The sequence below is a fragment of the Gymnoscopelus braueri genome, assembly GCF_963280865.1.
Source record: "Gymnoscopelus braueri genome assembly, chromosome: 4".
Lineage (NCBI taxonomy): Eukaryota > Metazoa > Chordata > Actinopteri > Myctophiformes > Myctophidae > Gymnoscopelus > Gymnoscopelus braueri.
Window position 1 is genome coordinate 30,932,527 of NC_137605.1, and position 18,649 is coordinate 30,951,175.

Below are 18,649 nucleotides of genomic sequence, written 5' to 3' on the forward strand. Positions count from 1 at the left end.
CCTGCAAGCCTTTGGACATGCGTCTCAATGATGTCATCAGTGTGAGACGGCGCTAATGACGGCGAGGTCAGACGCTGCTGTGGGCTACTGCAGGAAAGAACGTCCTGATAACACTGCTCCCTCTTTCATCTCTTCCCCTGAGATCTGTGGTGTGTGACTGTGTGCTGATGGCACTAACACATGGGTGGCGGGTTTGAACACGGACCGCTTCATAATTGGATGAATGCTATGCGAGCAGTGACTGTTTGTCCTGAAAGACAATGATGAAGCGTTTAATCTCCCAAGGAACAGTGAACCACATAGGCATGATCATGCCATTATCTCTGCCAGGCGCTCTCCCCGAGAGATGCCTCACTGTTTGCCCTGATTTATATTTCCCTTAATCAGCATCAACTGCTCAGATTGCAAAAATCATTCATTTATAAAAGCAAAGTTTGCGGTTTTGGTGTGTGTCTTACTGAGGATGCACCAAATGTACTTTTGTCACACACGTTTCCCCAGTGACTTTGTGTTCCTTCTGTATAAACTCGTTGGGGTAACGTGACATGGATGGATCTGCTAGGTGACAGGTATTTGATTGCCTCTGCTTACGTAGGATAAAAGGCAAGTGGAATGATCTTCACTGCTATTTATCTTCCTTTGATCAGTTTTCAGCTACTGCGTCTCCCTGTGTTTCATCTCTCGCGTTTGAGCACTCTGTTGGCACAGTTTGAATTGCAGGCTCCTCTTTTGTTGAGAAGACGACCCAACTAACGGGAGTGCCTGTCCATTAAATCAATGAATAAAGGATTGTCAGTGGGCCCGAAGTAGCGGGGATCATGGAGAGTGTTTGATGTCTTAAGACTTCTAAGCTTCCTGCAGTTGAACAACTGTAAAATTTAGATACCTGCCACTCACTGTCGGCTTCTCATGAAGAGGAAGTCAAAGTTCTGGTACTCCGGTACTGTACTGCATATCATTGACGGAGTCTCCACTTCAAAATGGATGCACAAAGAGGATACAAAGCAAAGATTGCATCAAGCTAATGCACGCCACTGGATTCGATTCTCGCTTTACTGGAAAGGTAATGGAGATCATAGCGCCTCTGTTAATAGAAAGATCTCACTCCTTTATTGTGCCGCTCTGTCGGTACTTCATAACTGTATGTCTGTTCAAAGGTGAACCGTAGAACTTTAATTAATGTGTCACTTTCGGGCAGCCAGGCACCATGCTCCTGATGGACAGGGTTTTCCTAGCTGTGCCCAGGGTTTATTTTGGGTGGCTGCTGCCTTGGGCATTGGCAGCTTACCAAGCCAATTCCCCAGAAACCCATCTTGAGTGCCTAATCAGAGTTATGTGATTAGGTAGATCAGCAGCAAGCAAGTAGGCCTACAGTACGTGCACAAGCCCTAGTGGGCATCTTTTGTACACACACACGAACACACCCCTAATCTCATAAATGGAAGGCAGACAAATCACTTAGCGGTATGCCCTTCTCCTCCCATGAGCTTGTCTTACCCACCAGAGGACTACTACTGGCATAGCTGTTGCAATTACCTCCATCATTCCCTTAATGCACTATACCTTACAGGAGGTTGAGTAGGTCTGAGAGTCATGTAGCCCCTTCTGGTGATATTAATGACCCTCTGGAGATCATCTTTTACATGATAGCCACTGACAATGCTGTCAGCTCTTTCTCTTCTCCCTTCCTTCTCCACTTAACTCTGACCACAAATATGGTATTTTTCACACAACTGAATTTAGCTAGTTTCTGGGCCAAGTCGGTCCTTTGGAATTTAGAAACGTATGCTTCAGACTTGTAAAATGTATTCCAACAAGAATGTGGGGAATATAATCTTCACCACTCCTCACATCCTCGTCGGGATTCAGTGGTTCTGTGAGAATGATGACAGCCTCTGGCAGTACCGTAGTCTGCAGTACAAAGTGTGTGGGACAGGAGAATTTCTCTCTTGCTTCGTTCGCCTTCACATCTTCTATCTCCATTGTTTTGCTGTCAGAGCAGAGGACAGTGTACGCTATCAGAGTTGGGTATTGTATTCCAGCCTCTGCATACAGACACTTAGTGTAACTGCAGCTAACTTTGTGGTGTTCACGATAGCTCAGACTACAGTGAGAACACTGATATGCTATTTTGAGGTTAAGCTGCAGCATGACCATATCAGGGAAATACCTTGATATGGTATACTCCTGGTTTCAATGCGCATTTTATACTATACATGCTTAGGTATTTCCCCAGCAAGGTGGTCACAAGCTTATTATTTGTATTTTATTTTATTTTATTTTATTATTAATAATATTATTTTAAAGGTTTTAAGGTAGGGTCATGGCAAGTGTAGCAAGTTCTTTGTTGAAAAAATATATAACATTTTAACCCTTTGAATGAAAAAAAAATATATAACATTTTAACCCTTCTAATGCTCTTGAATAAATCTGCTTGATATTCTTTTTACAGCCTATTTCTCCAAGGTTAAGATATCCAAGCACACTCCCGCCCACCCATAAACATACTGTACCCAGAGGAATGTTCTCAAGTCAGTAGAGTTTGCACATTGGATGACTTCTGCTTTTGGTTCTGGAGGCTGCTAGAGTTGAAGTCCCTGGAATAGAGATGTAAAAATAGAAACACACACTCGCGTAATACACACTCACACACACGATATAACAACAACACTCACAAGTCTTTCCCTCCTCGCCCTGTATTTCACAGCAGTAGCCTCGGGGGGTATCCAATTATGACGTCCTTGAACAGTGCTTGAATTTCTGTCAATACGGGGTTCAGGTAGTGTTTCTCAATAACACTCTGAATTATTGATGATAGGGAGATTGGGAGAAGACGGGGTGTAGTTAACATTCACTTTTATGTATGAGGAGGAAAGGGGCAGAGGAAAGGCGGTGGGGCGCCCAAATGACCTCTTGCATATTTCAAACCATTCCATATGATTAGGTGACCCGGGGCGAAGAACCGGTAAGATTGAAGACGTATGCTGATTGAGTGACAGGGGCCACGAAATGGTCAGTGAATTATAGGCTTCTCTGAAGATGAAACTAAATTATTAACATCAGACAGACAAATGAAGAGAAAACCATTAGTGTGTGGCTGATTCTCTTCCACAGACAGCCTTCTGGATTTTTTCTTCTTCCCATTTCACATCCCAAGTAGACGTGAAAGCGATGGATGATGCTCTCAGCGGCTTTCCAGATCGATGGGAGAACAGTCTCAGTGTCTATGTCTATATCTTCATAGATGTGAAGTCTGGCCAACTCGCCCACTGTGGCATGAAGCCTTGAGTACAAGGCTTTACTTTTCCGAGCCGTATAGCACACAAAACTGTAGATGCTAGCCTTTGGGGGCAAATATCAGTGATCCTCGATTATCAGGTATCAAATTTGAATGTAAACACTTTACATCCTACTTCTGAGTTTGCACTCAGCACTGAACTGAAGCACTTTGCTGAAGTTTTGTTTACTCTCTGCCTGTCAGATGAGCTTTACCCTGACATCAATCCAGTGAAGATGAGCAGGTGAGACTGGTGAAATAAACAGGACTTAATCTGTTGGGAGTCTTCCTTTGACAATGAGCAGCGTATTCTGATGTGGGTGATAATAGATGGCCGCCGCCACAAGATGGCCCATCACTTTGTCTGAAGTCTGTTTGCTCTGAGGTTAAAGCAGTGTCCCGCTGGGAGCACACTGAGTGGCAGTGGTGGCAGGGAGGGTCCTGACCTCCCCTGACAGACACTTCTCATACAGGATACCATCGTCCTCTTTCACTGTCATGGCACAGCATAGAGCATTATAACTGACACTAGCCATTTGACACACTAATCTCAGAACTTAGGGGCTGCTGGGACCATTGATTTTCTATTCCTGGTAAAAAGGCAAGAAGTGAGCCATTGCTCCTCTTTCGACCCCGGATGCTAATGGACTTTTTAAAGTGTTGTCACTGCCACTGGGGTCCCCTTGGAACTACTCTGTTTATGCCACTGCAGAACCGCTGAAAGTTCCCCTGATAACCTTTTTTGTGCGTCTGACATTTCTGTGTTCAGCAGCCGTTCAATCTCATCTAAAACACATTTCTCACTTAATAAATGGCACTTTGCTGGCCAATATTGACAGTCATCTGTGGAACAATATTGGCTGCCTGATTACTCATAATAATGTCTCTCTTTTATTTTGCTCAGTTGAACCTTTTACCTTTGACGGATTCAGTATGTACAGCATAACACCCAAATCTTTTTCAATATTTCTTCTTGTTATGCAAATAAGCAAAAGCCAGCATCAAAGCAAAGCTTTACATCAGGAACATGCTGAACAATACAATTGTGCCAAGTAAGGTTTTACTTCAAAGCGTTCTAGACTAAGTTACCAAAAGTCACACAGAAAAGCCTGAAACCTGCTGCCCTCAATGAACAATGGTGGTTTTCGTGTAGGTTCTTTCAAAGGCATTCTTAATTGCTGCTAGGCTTTAGCTACAATAGCATGAACTCGTTTGCACCACATGTAACATTCGTCTGAAAGGTTCCCCATGGAAACTGCCTGTGTAGCCCTGCAGGGGCTGTTCTCCCAATTATTGCCGAATGCTCCTTGATCCCAATTCCAATTTGCCTGGACGACATCTGCGTAGTTAGCCATTGGAAATCTAATTAGAGAAGCTTCCCCATGTCTGAGAGGGTGGAGTGGAGAGTTGAAATTGCTGCTGGGCAAAAGAGAAAATTGTTGCAGAAGCATGTCTTGACAGATGTCATCTTGAGGAAGAACTGTTGACATCTCAGTGAGTTAGGTACGATCTCCAGAAAGCATTCTTTACCCATATCATCTCTGACTGGTCGGTGTCTCTAATGCCTCATGCAGAGTGGTGTTGTGAGAGAGAGGAGAGTTGGAAATGACAAGAAAACAAGGTAAAACCCTGTGTGGCTAATTATAAGCCATGTGAGCCTTGTCATGGGACTACTGCATGGGACAGGGATCAGATATTGGTGGTCTGATGAACCCTCCAAAAGGAGGTCAGGTACGATATAGACCAGCCTCAACAATACGACTCTTTGTACAGCAGAACACCATCATTATGGGGTTGTTTCCCATCAAAACACATCAAGGTCATGTGAAGGTCATGTGACATTGTTTTGGCAACAATGAATAGATCTCGATTTTTGTCTTTTTTGGTACGAGAAGTATTTGTGACTATATATATATATATATATATATATATATATATATATATACATATGCATACACACACATACAATACATTTTCTTTTTTTTAAAGATCTTTTTCTATTCATTTTACTCTGCTTTGGCCCCAATTGGCTGCCCCCCCCTTTGAAAACCTGTGGGCAAGGGACCACTTGACCATACACACAGTATATTAGCTGACCAATGTGTCACCATGTCAATTGGATATTGTCATTCAATTTCCACAGCCCCGGTCCTCCGAGATATCCCAGTGCACATAGGTTGGAGGTGAGCGGTATAGTATATTCCCTAGCTAGGAGAAGCAATGAGTGGATTACCCTCAATCCCACTGAAGCACTGGGTGAGGTCGGAGAACATCAGAGGTGCGATTCAGCATTCGGGTAATGCTTCTCTGTGTAGTTGTGTGTAACACATGTCCCCAGGGTGGACAGGTGCATACAGTGTGAAGCAGTTGATTAAGGATAAAATTGGCATTTAGTATTTTAATTGTATCTTTTTTTTATGGAACTGTGCTCGCCGGCCAAATAGATGACTAGGACATAAAATTCACTAGTTATAGTTTATGTTTGAATTAAAATGGATCCTTTTTTAAAGCTGATACCATGGCCGTCTTATCCATGCCACTTTATGAAGTCCATGATTTTCTCATCATTAAAGTCCCCTTTTTGCATAGCTCTGTGAAAGGCCTTCAGGCAGCTAGGTGTGTGTGTGTGTGTGTGTGTGTGTGTGTGGTGGGGGTGTGTGGTGGGGGGGGGAAGGGGGGTCTTATCAAACCACAGAGCCGGCACTGTTGGCTAATCCAAGTGAATGTCAGATAATCAATTGACTACCCCAGCGGCCTAGAATCCGTTGCTCTCCAAAGAGATCCAACTGCCAGCACCTCCCAGATGGCTTAACAAGTCCAGTTCATTTAAAATAAAATGATCTGAGCCCTCCCATGCAAAACCTAGAACTCAAATATAGTCTGCAAAGAGATAAACGGTGGCTTATTTCCTGTTGATGGTTGTCAGCCCGTCAGCCTTCCCTTTCTCTTCCATCAGCACAAAAGACAGTTAATTAATTCTGGTTAGAGTTAAGTTCTTGAAAATCACAATCTCCGCGTCCAAATTCTATGGGGGAACGACATCATTGACATGTTGGGAAGTGGAGTGTGTGTTTGTAACATTTCAGCAATACCTAGAAACATATGGGTTTTTTATACCATTCACTACCACAGGGGAAAAACAACATAATTTGAGGGCATGAAATTTTAATCAATTATATTTATGAATAAAGCATATTATAACTATGTGACTGAAATTTGTACTTGTCTTGAGGTATGATTATAGACTTTATGGAGCTACAAAGGGGAAATTTCACAGCGCATGAACATGATATTCAACTAGACAATAAAAAGACAAAACCCAAGGTGGCTGCATAATCATCATACCACTAGGTCTGTGACACAGCCTTTCTGTCGATACATTGTGCAGTCATATTTGTCAATCAAAACTAGTGCACTTTGGGTTAGCGCAGGTGTAAAGTTCCTGCCCACCACCATCAAGACTAGGGTTTGAATTCTCTGGTATCTCCGGCTTGGCTGAGCGTCCATACAAGCACAATTAGCTGTGTTCACGGGAGGGAAGTCTGGCATGGAGGGCCAGGTCACCTGTTGTGGGTGTTGAACTGTGAGGAATAGGGTGTTGTCTGCACGTGGTACGTCCTCCCGGTGAGGTTCCTCACTGGCAGGAGAAGTGAAAAAGAGCGGCAGGTGATTCCATGTCTATCGGAGGAGGTATGTGGTTTCAATTGTGTGTGTGTGATTCTGGGAGTGGCATAACTAAATTGTGAGAATAGGGGGAAAACTGGCACACAGAAAAAACAGTGCACTTGATATATATTTGCAAACTAACACCATGGAAAAACCTGAAAACTATAACCATGGCAACTCTGACAAACAATTCTCAAGTGGAGCAAATGAGACGCGTCCAGGGACGAGAGCTGAGAGCACTGTGAGTGAGAGGTGGGGCTGCTCTATGGGAGTGTGCGTGTGTGTGTGTGTGTGTGTGTGCGCGCTTGCATGCGTGCGTGCGAAAATGACATATCTGGTTCTGGTACATGTTTAACGGGTAAACAATTACAAAAATAGATATAGTGTGAATAGCCCGATATCCCGACTGACATGTTTATGAAAAAGGTATATTCTGCTGTTTTAACTCTCTTCTGACATGTGTAGTTTTGTAGGAATTCATATTGCCATGAAGATAAAAAACAAATACATTGTTCAGCCTTATTCTCCAACATATAATCCATGGCGGTTGGGGAAAAAACTAGGTTAAAAGAGCGGATGCTATGTACAATTTATGTTCTAATTTGCTGTATTTAATCAAGTCAATCAATTTGTTCAAGATTGATTGACTGAGATTTACTCAACTACTGTATAGTGTACATGTAACCTGTACTGTATGAATGGCTCCTGGAAACCCCGGAAACGGCTGGGGACCAAGACTCTTACCATCCAGTTTCATACTGTAATAGCAAATACCTACCTAGAGGCAGTATACCCCCTGAATTCCCTTTACACCCACTATTTTCATCATCATCATCACCACAATCATTGTCCTCGTCCTCTTTTATTTTACTAAGCAAGTTAATTAAGAACAAATTCTTAATTACAATAATGGCCTGGCAAGGGAAAAAGACCTCCTGAGGGTACGGGTTAGGATTAAAACAAGATGGGGTCTAATAACGGCATTGCTTCCTGTGAAATATCGCTATGGATAGCAAGTTACTAGCTATGCAAGTTTAGCGAAGAGCATATCTCTGCCAGGGAATCTTGCGTCATCAAAATGACACAAAAATTCATATTGCATGAATTCAAAAAATACGAAGAAATATTCACAAAATGTGAAACGTATTCATGGATTGGCTTCCTTGGTCTACACAAACAATTTGATCGGTGTAGTGGAGCCATGGACGGTCACACACAAAATCTTGGGTGACTTGGATACATGCGTACGTACGTACGTACGTACATGCATACATACAGACTTAATGCTCTTTTAGACAGCTCTCCTCTAGGCGTCACGCTGTCCAAAAGGGATTTGATTTGAAGGCATTCGTCACTTAGAGGCTGCACTATTCAAATTTCATGCTCCTTTTTAGATACAGTATTGTTTTCATGCCTCTACATTATTTGTGTCAAAGCTATGTGCATCTGAATGCCTTTGTTCTCAGTGTATGCAAGTATTTTTATAACAGTGTTTTACTGCTTTGACAATAAATTCCTGTAAAACCCATAACATGTTCTATATGAATCAGATCAAAGAAGGATATGCTAGTTTACATAATATTACTGCAGCTTCCACCCAACTAGATTACATTGTGCAGTTCATAGCATAGCAAATACAGTCGTCTCATGCTGTGAGGCTTGATTTATATTTAGTTGCGCACCAGTGTCATGTGTGGAAAATAGGCGATCTGCAAGCTGTGTTGCAGCGTGACGTGTTGTGAGCTTGTATATCTGCTATTGTCAGCACGCAACAACGTAGCTCAGTGTACAGATAATCATATCAAGAGGGCGTCATGCACCCAGTGCCTTTGCTTGTTGTGGAAATAGTCTGGAATTTCAGTGCATATGACAAATCTTGCATAAGCTGTTCTTCACATTATGGTTGTATTATTGGGCATGAGTCATCCCAACGTTCTCCTGGCCACATTCCTTTGGCTAAATACCCTCTGCATGTCAATGATCTCTGCTTTCTTTCTCACAGCAAAATCCTCCATGTTAGTTATCTCTTTACACTCTGTGTGTGTGGCGTTGTTTGAGTGTAAAGTGACTTCTTTGCGTATGTACAGTACAGTATGTGTGATTATCTTTGGAATAGTGCTAGTTGTGCATGATCATTGAGACAATGTCATTTTGGTTTAGTTTGCATATCTGAGAGGTAAGGTATAATAATTCACATTAGGAGATGATTTGGCCCTTGCTCTTTCCTTGAGTGCTTTGAAAGCCCTCAGAGATTTATCAAAGATTTATCATAATATAAATTAAGGTGAGAGTAAGAAATTAATCTATGTTGAGGCAGGAGTAGTTATTGGCAAATCTGTTGTTTGGAAGAAAGCCACAAAGACAGACAACCTTTGTGTAAAAAAACAAAATGGAGCCTAATCCATGGGGTAGCCAATATTGTCCTCATATATTGCCCTAGGCAGGACATACTGGTGGTTGTAATTCATGAAGTAAACACAAGCAGACACCATCCACTCCCCTCGATTTATAGCACTGTGATCATCGCCTGACCTCATCGCTAAATGCACTCTTCTCTCCTGAATCTAAATGAGGCAAACTGTTATCAATATTGATGGCGGTTCATATCTCTGTTGACTTTGTTTTCTGCTCCCACTTAAAACCATGTGGCCCAAGTCTCATTGCCAGGTGACACAGTAGGCTGCATAAATTCGGTGTGGCTTGCAAGAATGCCTCTGAGGACTCACTGCTCTTACTGAGTTGGTGTCGAGCACAGGCGTGTTTTTAAAGTTGGCTTTAACAAATCACTGTGCCATCCATCTGTTCCTGTCTCTTCCCTCAGATACCAAGCAGATGTGAACATTAGCATATCTAGACAATTTCAGTCTGCCACATATCACAACGCTCTCCATAAGTTTCAATGACATAATTAAGACTTAACTTGTGATTCAATGTTTTTATTGTTACATCGAATACACAATAATAGCAAAAACGGCAATAAAGTAACAATAGTAAATAATATAAATATATAAGACAATAGTAATATAGTACAATAACGAGAGTTAAGATACGTGTGTGTGTGTGTGTGTGTGTGTGTGTGTGTGTGTGCGCGTGTGTGCAACAGGCCGTTAGTTAGTTGACTTTCTGTTAACCTAAGTCACTGGAGAATGGTGTAGGGCCAGATGTCACCGTGTTCCCCTTAGAGGCAACAGTTTAATTGTGCTAAGTCACCTGTGAAAGACTAGAGGCTGTAGGAAATGAGCCAGGTGTCCTGGTGGCCAGGAACCTTGTGGGGTGCCTCCTCTCTGTTGTTACCAGCCCCCATCTTCCCCTAACATACATGTACGCACACGCACGCACTCACACGCTGTATCATTTCTCACTTAGCCGCCTCACACAGTCTTGCCCTCTCTCTCTCTATCTCTCCTTATATTTTACCTCTCTCTTACTCTGATATATTTACTATATATATATATATATATATATATATATATATATATATATATAAATAATATAAAAAATGTGCGTGTGTGTGTCCGTCTACATTCTCCCATCTAGCCGGTTCAGCTAACGCTCAATCAAAACCACCGCAATGGCATAAGGTGTTGCATGCTAATAAGAGCTTAGCTGCCAGCCTTAAAGTCGCTGCAGCCATAACTCACTCACCTAATTATTATATGTAAATTTGTCACTGTGATTAAAAGGTGTATTCATGTATCAGGCTAATGCTAAAATGCTGGCAGGGGAAGGCTGCTAGACAATGGCATTAATTCATATGCAAATACTATGTTGACTTATATTGGGTTGCTGTATCTCATGTCCTAGGCGGAGGTGTATCTGCCGTCGGCCATGTGTTTCTGGTGAGGTCCAGTCAAATGCCAAAATGAGGCTGGTGCTCGGGTCGCCACGTCCAATACTGCCAGCGCTCCTGGCTGTCACCCTCGCTGCCATCTTGCCTCGGCTGTCCTCAGGAGCCACTCCCTTTCCACAGGACCTGGAGCCAATCAGCTTCGTGGGAAGAGAGCGTAAGTTCTTCCTGCTCTTCCTGTGTTGCGTTGCCATGGTGACCCCTAATGCGGGAGTAGTTTAAGTGAAGCAAAGGTTAAGCCCGATTTCATATTTTGTCACGCGGCGGAAATAGCCGACCTGCAAGCTCACGACGCGTCGCGGATGCGACGCATTGTGAGCTTGTAGGTCGGCTATTTCCACCGCGTGACACCGCTGTGCGACGAAGCATGAATTATCTTCCTCCAAGGGGGCATGCTGTTATTGTAGATGGCTGGGTGAAATATTACCAGGTTCAAAGTATAGTGCAAAGATTAAGAGCAAATGTTTTGACTGGGTAGGATTATTGACCTCATCACACCCATTTCATTGGACCACCCAAGGAGCCCATCAACAGTGTCCAATCAATGGGACCGTCTGCAGAGCGGGTTGTGGCTGGTAAATGTGCTCTCCCATAATTGATTTAAGAGGTGGCTAAGACCAAGACCTGCACACTGTAATTGATCTATCTGGAAGAGAGTAACACAGCCATTAGCAGAAATAGCCACGCTAATAGTGCTATATGTGGAGCTCCATCCCAGGTGTAATGAGAACCATTTGTCACTACGGGTTAGAGCGGGGTGACTGCGTGTCAGAAGGCCCTCACAACTCGGGAAGACGTCCATTACGTATGTTAATGCAGTAATATATTGCAAGCGAGCCCAAAGCCTCAGATACCATGCCTCCTCTCCCTTTTCTCCCCTATGCACCCTTTTCTGAGTGCAGTTTCTCTTTTACGACACACATTGCTTGGCGGGCTACAAACCACAGGATGTACAGGAGGGAAATTTCTTGCTGGATTTGATGCTCTAAGATTGGGGGTGCAGTGGGCACCCACAACTTGTCAGCACCCAAAACTGTGTAATACGAGCTGAGAATTAATTAAAAGACCTTGTTTTCAGAGGGAATGATAGTCGGGCGGGGCCTATAGGTGGATCCTCTTGCCACAGCAAGGTCCATTGCTTCGTCATTAGCTCTTTAAATCTTTAAACAGTCGATTAAAGGAGAGTGGTTAAAGAAAATTAAAGCCCCTTCAGAAAGAGTAATTTCACACCAAGACATAATTTTTGCAGAGTTTGCCAATTCAACAGTGGTAGTCCAAGTGAGATGGGAGGCTGGAGGGTAGTTATACCAGCCATTCAGGTTTAAGTAGCCTGGACCTGAGCATAATCTCGCCTGGAACAAAGAGAGAGTGTGGGAGAGCTCTGATGTACAGTAGCTCCATGTTGGTAATGAGAAGGCTGATTTTATACTGATTGGAGCAGCAGACTTAAAGGAGTAGTTCACCCAAAAAGTACTTATTTTCTATGAATTACACAACCCATGAAGCATTGAATTCATGGAGATTTTTTAGTTTTTGTCGCATTCCTAAGCCAATAATTTGATTACCGGTGGAAAGATGCTAATGTAGCATTTTTGGGGTGAACTACTCCTTTAAATGGAGCACTTGGGTCATCTTTGCTGAAAATGCTTACTGTCTGTCTGTCCCCCCGTTGGGGAACAAAAACTACATTTGCAGTTTGAGTACAATAATATAGCGTTTTGAAAATTATAAAGAATGATAGAAGAAGAAAAAAAGACAAAGCTGATTTTAAGACTAGTCTAGCACATACTTTGTGCTATAAGCTGCATCCAGCGTTTGGTTATATGCTTGCAATGTTTGGACCAACCTACTAGCTGCATGGTCGCAGCTCAAAAGAATGCCATAATGGGGAAATAATATTCTAAATAATATATTCTAAATATTGTATGATGCCATTTCAGTCTAGTTCTTTACAATCCAGGTACAGAATATTCTAGGTATTGCATTTTACTCAACCTGTTCATAGATTAACCTTTTTGTAGTCAATGAAAAGGGCTAAGCGTATGCATATGCCCTGTTTAGCCAATATGTCAAAGGTTGTTAGCAGAGGGTCATTAGTCAGACTGTTCTAATATCCCAAGTGTGTCTTAAAAGCTTTCTTTACTTCTGCCCATCTTCCCTCCTGCACAGACTCCTACCTTTATCCAAGTTTCCAGGGGCTAATGTCAGACAATGACACGGTCCGCCTAGGCTTGGATTTCCAGAGGATGCTGCGGATTAACCATATGCTCTACATTGCTGCCAGGTCAGTGATCCCAGACCAGCCATTATCCTGTTTACCAGTTCCCTATAAAGAAGGCCAGATGTACACTATCTATCCTTCAACGATTTAACCAGGGAGAGCACCTGCGTATAATCATGCCTTGCAAGTTAGGGGGTGGGTGACAGCAGTTTGATCAAGGGCACCTCTCACCATAATGTAGATTAATTCAACTAGGCATATCACATCTCCAGTGTAGTCATTTATGCCATCCCACCAACCATTTTTATTCCCATTCTAAGCAGCAGTGATCACACCTGTACTCACTCACAATAGTCTATTAGTCATTTCCAAGTGCCCAATCTCCTTCACACCCACACTGCTGATATGAAGGTGGTATTGGCAGCATCTTGACAAAATTCTTCCATGGCATCTCTCAGCCTGATTGCATATAGCTCTTCTTGCAATCACGTTGCCATAGGTTAATTATCTAAAAAGTTTGAGGTCTCACCTCTACTGCGCATTTCATTGTGCAAAATTCATTATGTTCCAGTTTTGGCCCTGGGCCAAACTGCAACACTCTTGCAGCCAAGAACTGTGTCCAAAAGGTATGGATATTCTTAATGTACCTAAGTGGACTTCATATTTTCCACAGATGCAAACAACAAAGTGCTAAGTTCACCGTGCAGACTAATTTATATTACATCCATGCAGGGAAAACTTTTAGTGATTTTTCATTTTGTTTCTCGTGGGACAGTTTTAATCTCTTGCTGAAAACCAGCCATGGTTTGCATGTTGTGTGTGTGTCAAACTGCTTGCTGATTCAATTTGATAATTTAAAAAACAAAACAATTATATGAACTATGTTGTTTGGGAAGTAAGTAATGTCATATTTCTAAATATGACATGCTGTGCATTGAAAGTAGTCACCAAGTAATGCGTTAATACATTATTTTTGTGTTACACCATCAAATGAAGCGGAAAAGGACTTGACATAATATTAAGTGTAGGAGGGGAGACTGAATGGAATTGAAAAGAAAGCCACAATGTTATTAGTATTATTAAAATTGTCTTTAAGCCGTCATGATGAAACGCAAATAACTCAGAAGCTGCAGCATTGGAGCATGGTAATTATTTTAAAAAAAAATCTAATAAGTCTAAATAAGCATCTGTTAGACAAACTGCATTGTCACTCATTAGTTTGCGGTTTCTGGAAGTAAAATCTGTAAGTTTGCAGTTTCTGGAAGTAAAATCTGTAAAACTGTTATATTACTGTATTATATTATATTATTATATTATTAAATATAGCATTACCCCAAAACTGAATGCATTAGAAAGGATGTTTTGGTTGAGTCAGTGCTCTTTGGAGGGTTGGGTTCAAAAGTCTCACTGCTGGAGTCCAGAGGGGCCGCTTGTAATGCTGTCTTGACTTTTCATCTCTTCCAGGGACCATGTGTTTGCCATCAATCTTGCCACCTCTTCTGAGCAAATCACCCCACAACAGGTAAGCCAAAGGACCTTGTGGCATACCCTAAAGACCACTTGGGGTAAAGGTACCTGCACAACCCTTTGCTATCGCCTCTTTTGGGGGGGTTATTTAATTTGTTCCGATCTTTGAATAATGGCATGCTTCTCTTTAGTTCAATAGAAACAAGTCATTATCTGCTTGTCTCTAAATATGGTCAGATTTTCCATCCACAAATTACTGAGTGAGGAAAATAATATCAGTATCTGTTAGAGTCATACTGTAGGTGAGGGCTGATGCAGCCTGAATGCACAATGTTGGATAATGAGGCCATCATTATTTTTTATCACATACCCATAGCCTTATGAATGGACAAAGGGAAAGTAGCATTTGATTAACACTTTAATTCAGTGGGGTCCCTGGGGGTTCCAGGGGGGGTCCACAGCAAAATGAAAGGAATTTCACTATTATTTCACTGAGTAGAAGTTAAACTTATGAGATAATGTTTAGGAATGACTATTCAGATCATAGGTTTCACACTCTCCACTGTTATCAATCCACCTACAGTATAGACAATTGAAGAATTCCGCACTAAATCTTTTCTTATGGGGCCCCTGGCACATTTTTTTTCCAATGGGGGTCCATGGCCTCAAACTTATCAATCTGGGGGGTCCTTGACATGAAACTGTTTGAGAACCACTGCTTTAATTATAAAAGGTAGCATTATGTTAATGGTTTTCGTGGCATATGAATTAACTAGATTCCAATTAATGGTAATTAGTACTTACCATTTGAATACATACCTGCATTCCATGATGCTGACATGTACTGAATATTAAATGTTTATAATTGTGAAACTGTCAGCATTGAACAGCATATTATAACATAATGCAATGTGTTTCATCAGTGACCTATGGAGTAGTGCAAAACAACTCAGGGTTACGGATGTAACCCCGGTTTCTTTAGAATTCGGAGTAACATACTCACTATGGGATATCAGCGCCTCCTGGCGTGATGCAGAGCTACATACCATAAACTCCCGGGCCATTCATTGGCTGAGAAGGGTATGTCACGTGTCCGGTAAACCGGAAGAGGTATAAAACCTCTTGCGTGACGTGGCTCATCCTCTTTAACACGCTTCCTGCATGCAGATGCACACAAACAGGGGTGTTAGGTGAGTATGTTACTCCGAATTCTAAAGAAACCGGGGTTACATCCGTAACCCTGAGTTTCTTGTCAATTCTCCGTAACATACTCACTATGGGATGCATAAACCCCCCTGGGCTTATAGCCATACCGAATCTCAGGTCCGCACGCCCCCTAGCCATAAGGCCCCGTCCCCCTGGACGTGACCTTCGGCCTCACGGGCGCCCCAGCCCTCCGGGCCGGGGTGCGGTATATAATTGAAAGAAAAGGACCCTGACAGACCAAGTCTGCCTATTCATCTAATGAACAGACACAAGTCTGACCCATAAGTGAAAACAAGGAAACAGGGCCTCCTCCCCTGGAAACCTACCAACGGTGGTTCCGAGGGGACTCAAGAGAAGGAAGGTAGAGAAGGGAAAAAAGGCGGGTTACACAAAAGACCTGCCTAACCTCCCCTACCCTAACTAGAGACAGCCGCTATGTCCAGTACAGCGTGCGCCACTGACGCCGCTGCCACATCCAGGCTGTAGAAAGCCGCAAAAGTCGATGGAGACGACCAGTTTGCGGCCGCGCACACCTCCTGGACCGACATTTCCCTGGAGAGGGCCCAGGAAGTAGCCACGCCTCTAGTAGAGTGAGCCTTCAGTCCTTCTGGAACTGGAGCGCCACTACTGACGTAGGCCAGCCTAATGGCATCCACACTCCATCTAGAAAGCGTCGCCTTAGTCACTGCCTTCCTCCGAACATCTGGGCCGAAGGAGACAAAAAGTTGCGACGACGACCGGCCGTAGAGCTTCAACGCCCTCACTGGGCAGAGACAGTGCAGCCGCCTATCCTCTGCCGAAGCGACAGAAGGCGGATGAAAAACTATCAGCTCAACCGGTGTCTGGGTCACCATTCCGTTCTTGGGAACAAACGCCATGTCGGGCTTAACCAAACCCTGCTGTCGTCTCCCAAGAACCTCATGCACTCCGAACTTACTGAGAGCGCATGTATGTCGCTGACCCGTGTAGCTGTAGTGAAAACAACCACAAGAACCGTTTCGAGACTAACGATCTCCAGATCCATAGAGTGAAAAGGCTCGAACGGTGGGAGGCAAAGCGCCCCCAGCACCACCACCAGGTCCCAGGCCGGGAACAGAGGCCTAGAGACCGGCCTGGCCCGCCTGGCACCGTTCATAAAACTACGCACCAGCGGATGTCGGCCAACCGTCATGTCATCGAAACCCACGTGACAAGCGGAAATGGCCGCCTGGTACACCTTAACCGTCGAGAAAACCAGACCTTGGTTCAATTTGTCCTGCAAGAACATGAGGATGCTGCGTACCGAGGCCCGGAAGGCCTCAACCGGCGGTGACTGACCCAGACACCATGACACGAACAGGTTCCACCTGTCGTCGTACGCAGACCTCGTGGAAAGGGCCCTCGCCCCCTGGATGGTAGCTACCACCTCAGGGGGCAGGCCATAAGAAGTCAAGGTCTCCCCCTCACGGGCCAAGCCCACCGGTCTAGGTCCTGAGGTTGCTTGTGGAAAATTCCGACCCCTGCCTGCCGTAGCAGATCTCTGATCGGGGGGAGGGCCCAGGGCTCGTTGTAGAGGAGAGGATTATTCCTAACCTCCATGCGCCCCACGCCAGTGCCACCAGTGGCACTGACAGTCCGTGGAGTCTGACAAGTTGAGAGGACCAACTCCAGTGACGGGAATGCATAAAGCAGTTCAGTCGGCCAACCTGGCCCAGATCTGGCTTGTTATCTCCGGAGGAGAGGCCAATCTGCGTACCAAAAAATGCCCCTGGACAACAGAGTCGCTCCACTGTTCAGGAGGCCCGGTACCTGTGAGGCCCTGGTTGACGTAAGGCGCGCGTCGCACCACAGCGTCAGATCGCCAGCTAGCCTGTCCAACACTGGAGAGGCCAGGCCTCCCTGCTTTTGGCATAGCACACGGTCGTGGTGTTGTCGGTTCCTGATCAGGACATGACAACCTCAGGTGGACGGGGCTCCAAGAGCCCACATCCACCTCCGGGGAAAAAAGGTCACACGTGGGGCTTGTCCAAACGAAACAGGTGTAAGGCCGAAGTCATGAGACCCGTCGCCTGCACGCATAGCCTGTATGTGACTTGTCGCCTCACGCGAGAAGACCCCAGGCCGAAACGCTGTCTATCCCGCCCGGGACAGACGCGCCGTGAGCCTGGTCTAGCCCAGCGAGATCCCCTATGAAGGTGGTCTGCTGAGACGGGACCAAGACGCTCGACGGACGGTGACGGTGAAAAACCCCTCGACGTCAAGTGGGGAAACGGCCACGTCTGTGTGCCGCGCCACCTCCTGACTGTGGTGGATAGAAAGGAACGTGGAAATAAGCATTGAAAACAATGCTGGTCCACCCATCTCCTTAACGCACCGTCCGCAGAGAGGGTCATACACCAGTACAACCACAGTGTGTTGTTGTTGATCAGGGGAGCTGACCAGTACAACCACAGTGTGTCACTGCTGTACTGAAAAAACCCCTACACACACAGTGTACCACTGAAGTACCGGGATAGTAAAACAGTTCCGGACTGCAAACTCTCCAACAAGCTGCCTCAGCAAGCGAGTCAGGAGGGGCTCTGATGTCACCCAGTGCGGACAACGCACACGTTTCCAACTGGACCGGTGATGTCGCCACGTGATCCAGCGGACCCGCACATGCGGGGCCGTTAGAGACCGTGGAAGGGTAGCGGTGGAAGGTGGCCACCGTGGTGTTGCTTTAGCGGGGCTGGCTATGCGCTGCACCAAAAACCAACACTGCAATGTGTTGTTGTTAGTGAGGCCAGTTAGCCGCCAATCGAAGCAACAGTAGCCTGACTGGAGGTTCTGTAAACCTAGCAGCTAACAAGCTAGACAAGGCTAAATCACCATGGGCCAAGAAACGTTGAGATCCGTTTCCAAGGGAACCGGTTCTTTGTGTGTGCGTTGCCATGGGGACCAAAGACGCTACTCCTGGTGCTAGCAGCGCTAACCCTGTGTGCGTTGC

General features: G+C 44.5%; 1 protein-coding gene across 2 annotated transcripts in view; it reads left to right on the plus strand.

Moving 5' to 3' along the window:
* Nucleotides 1-18,649, plus strand: part of sema6cb (semaphorin 6Cb) — a 134,080-nt gene that overhangs the window by 69,352 nt on the left and 46,079 nt on the right. For both annotated transcript variants that reach the window (XM_080427438.1, XM_080427439.1), the window contains exons 4-6: nucleotides 10,748-10,947; nucleotides 12,960-13,074; nucleotides 14,476-14,533. In XM_080427438.1, the coding sequence (XP_080283564.1) occupies nucleotides 10,806-10,947; nucleotides 12,960-13,074; nucleotides 14,476-14,533 (315 nt within the window). In that variant the 5' untranslated portion in view covers nucleotides 10,748-10,805. The remainder of the gene's footprint in view (nucleotides 1-10,747; nucleotides 10,948-12,959; nucleotides 13,075-14,475; nucleotides 14,534-18,649) is intronic.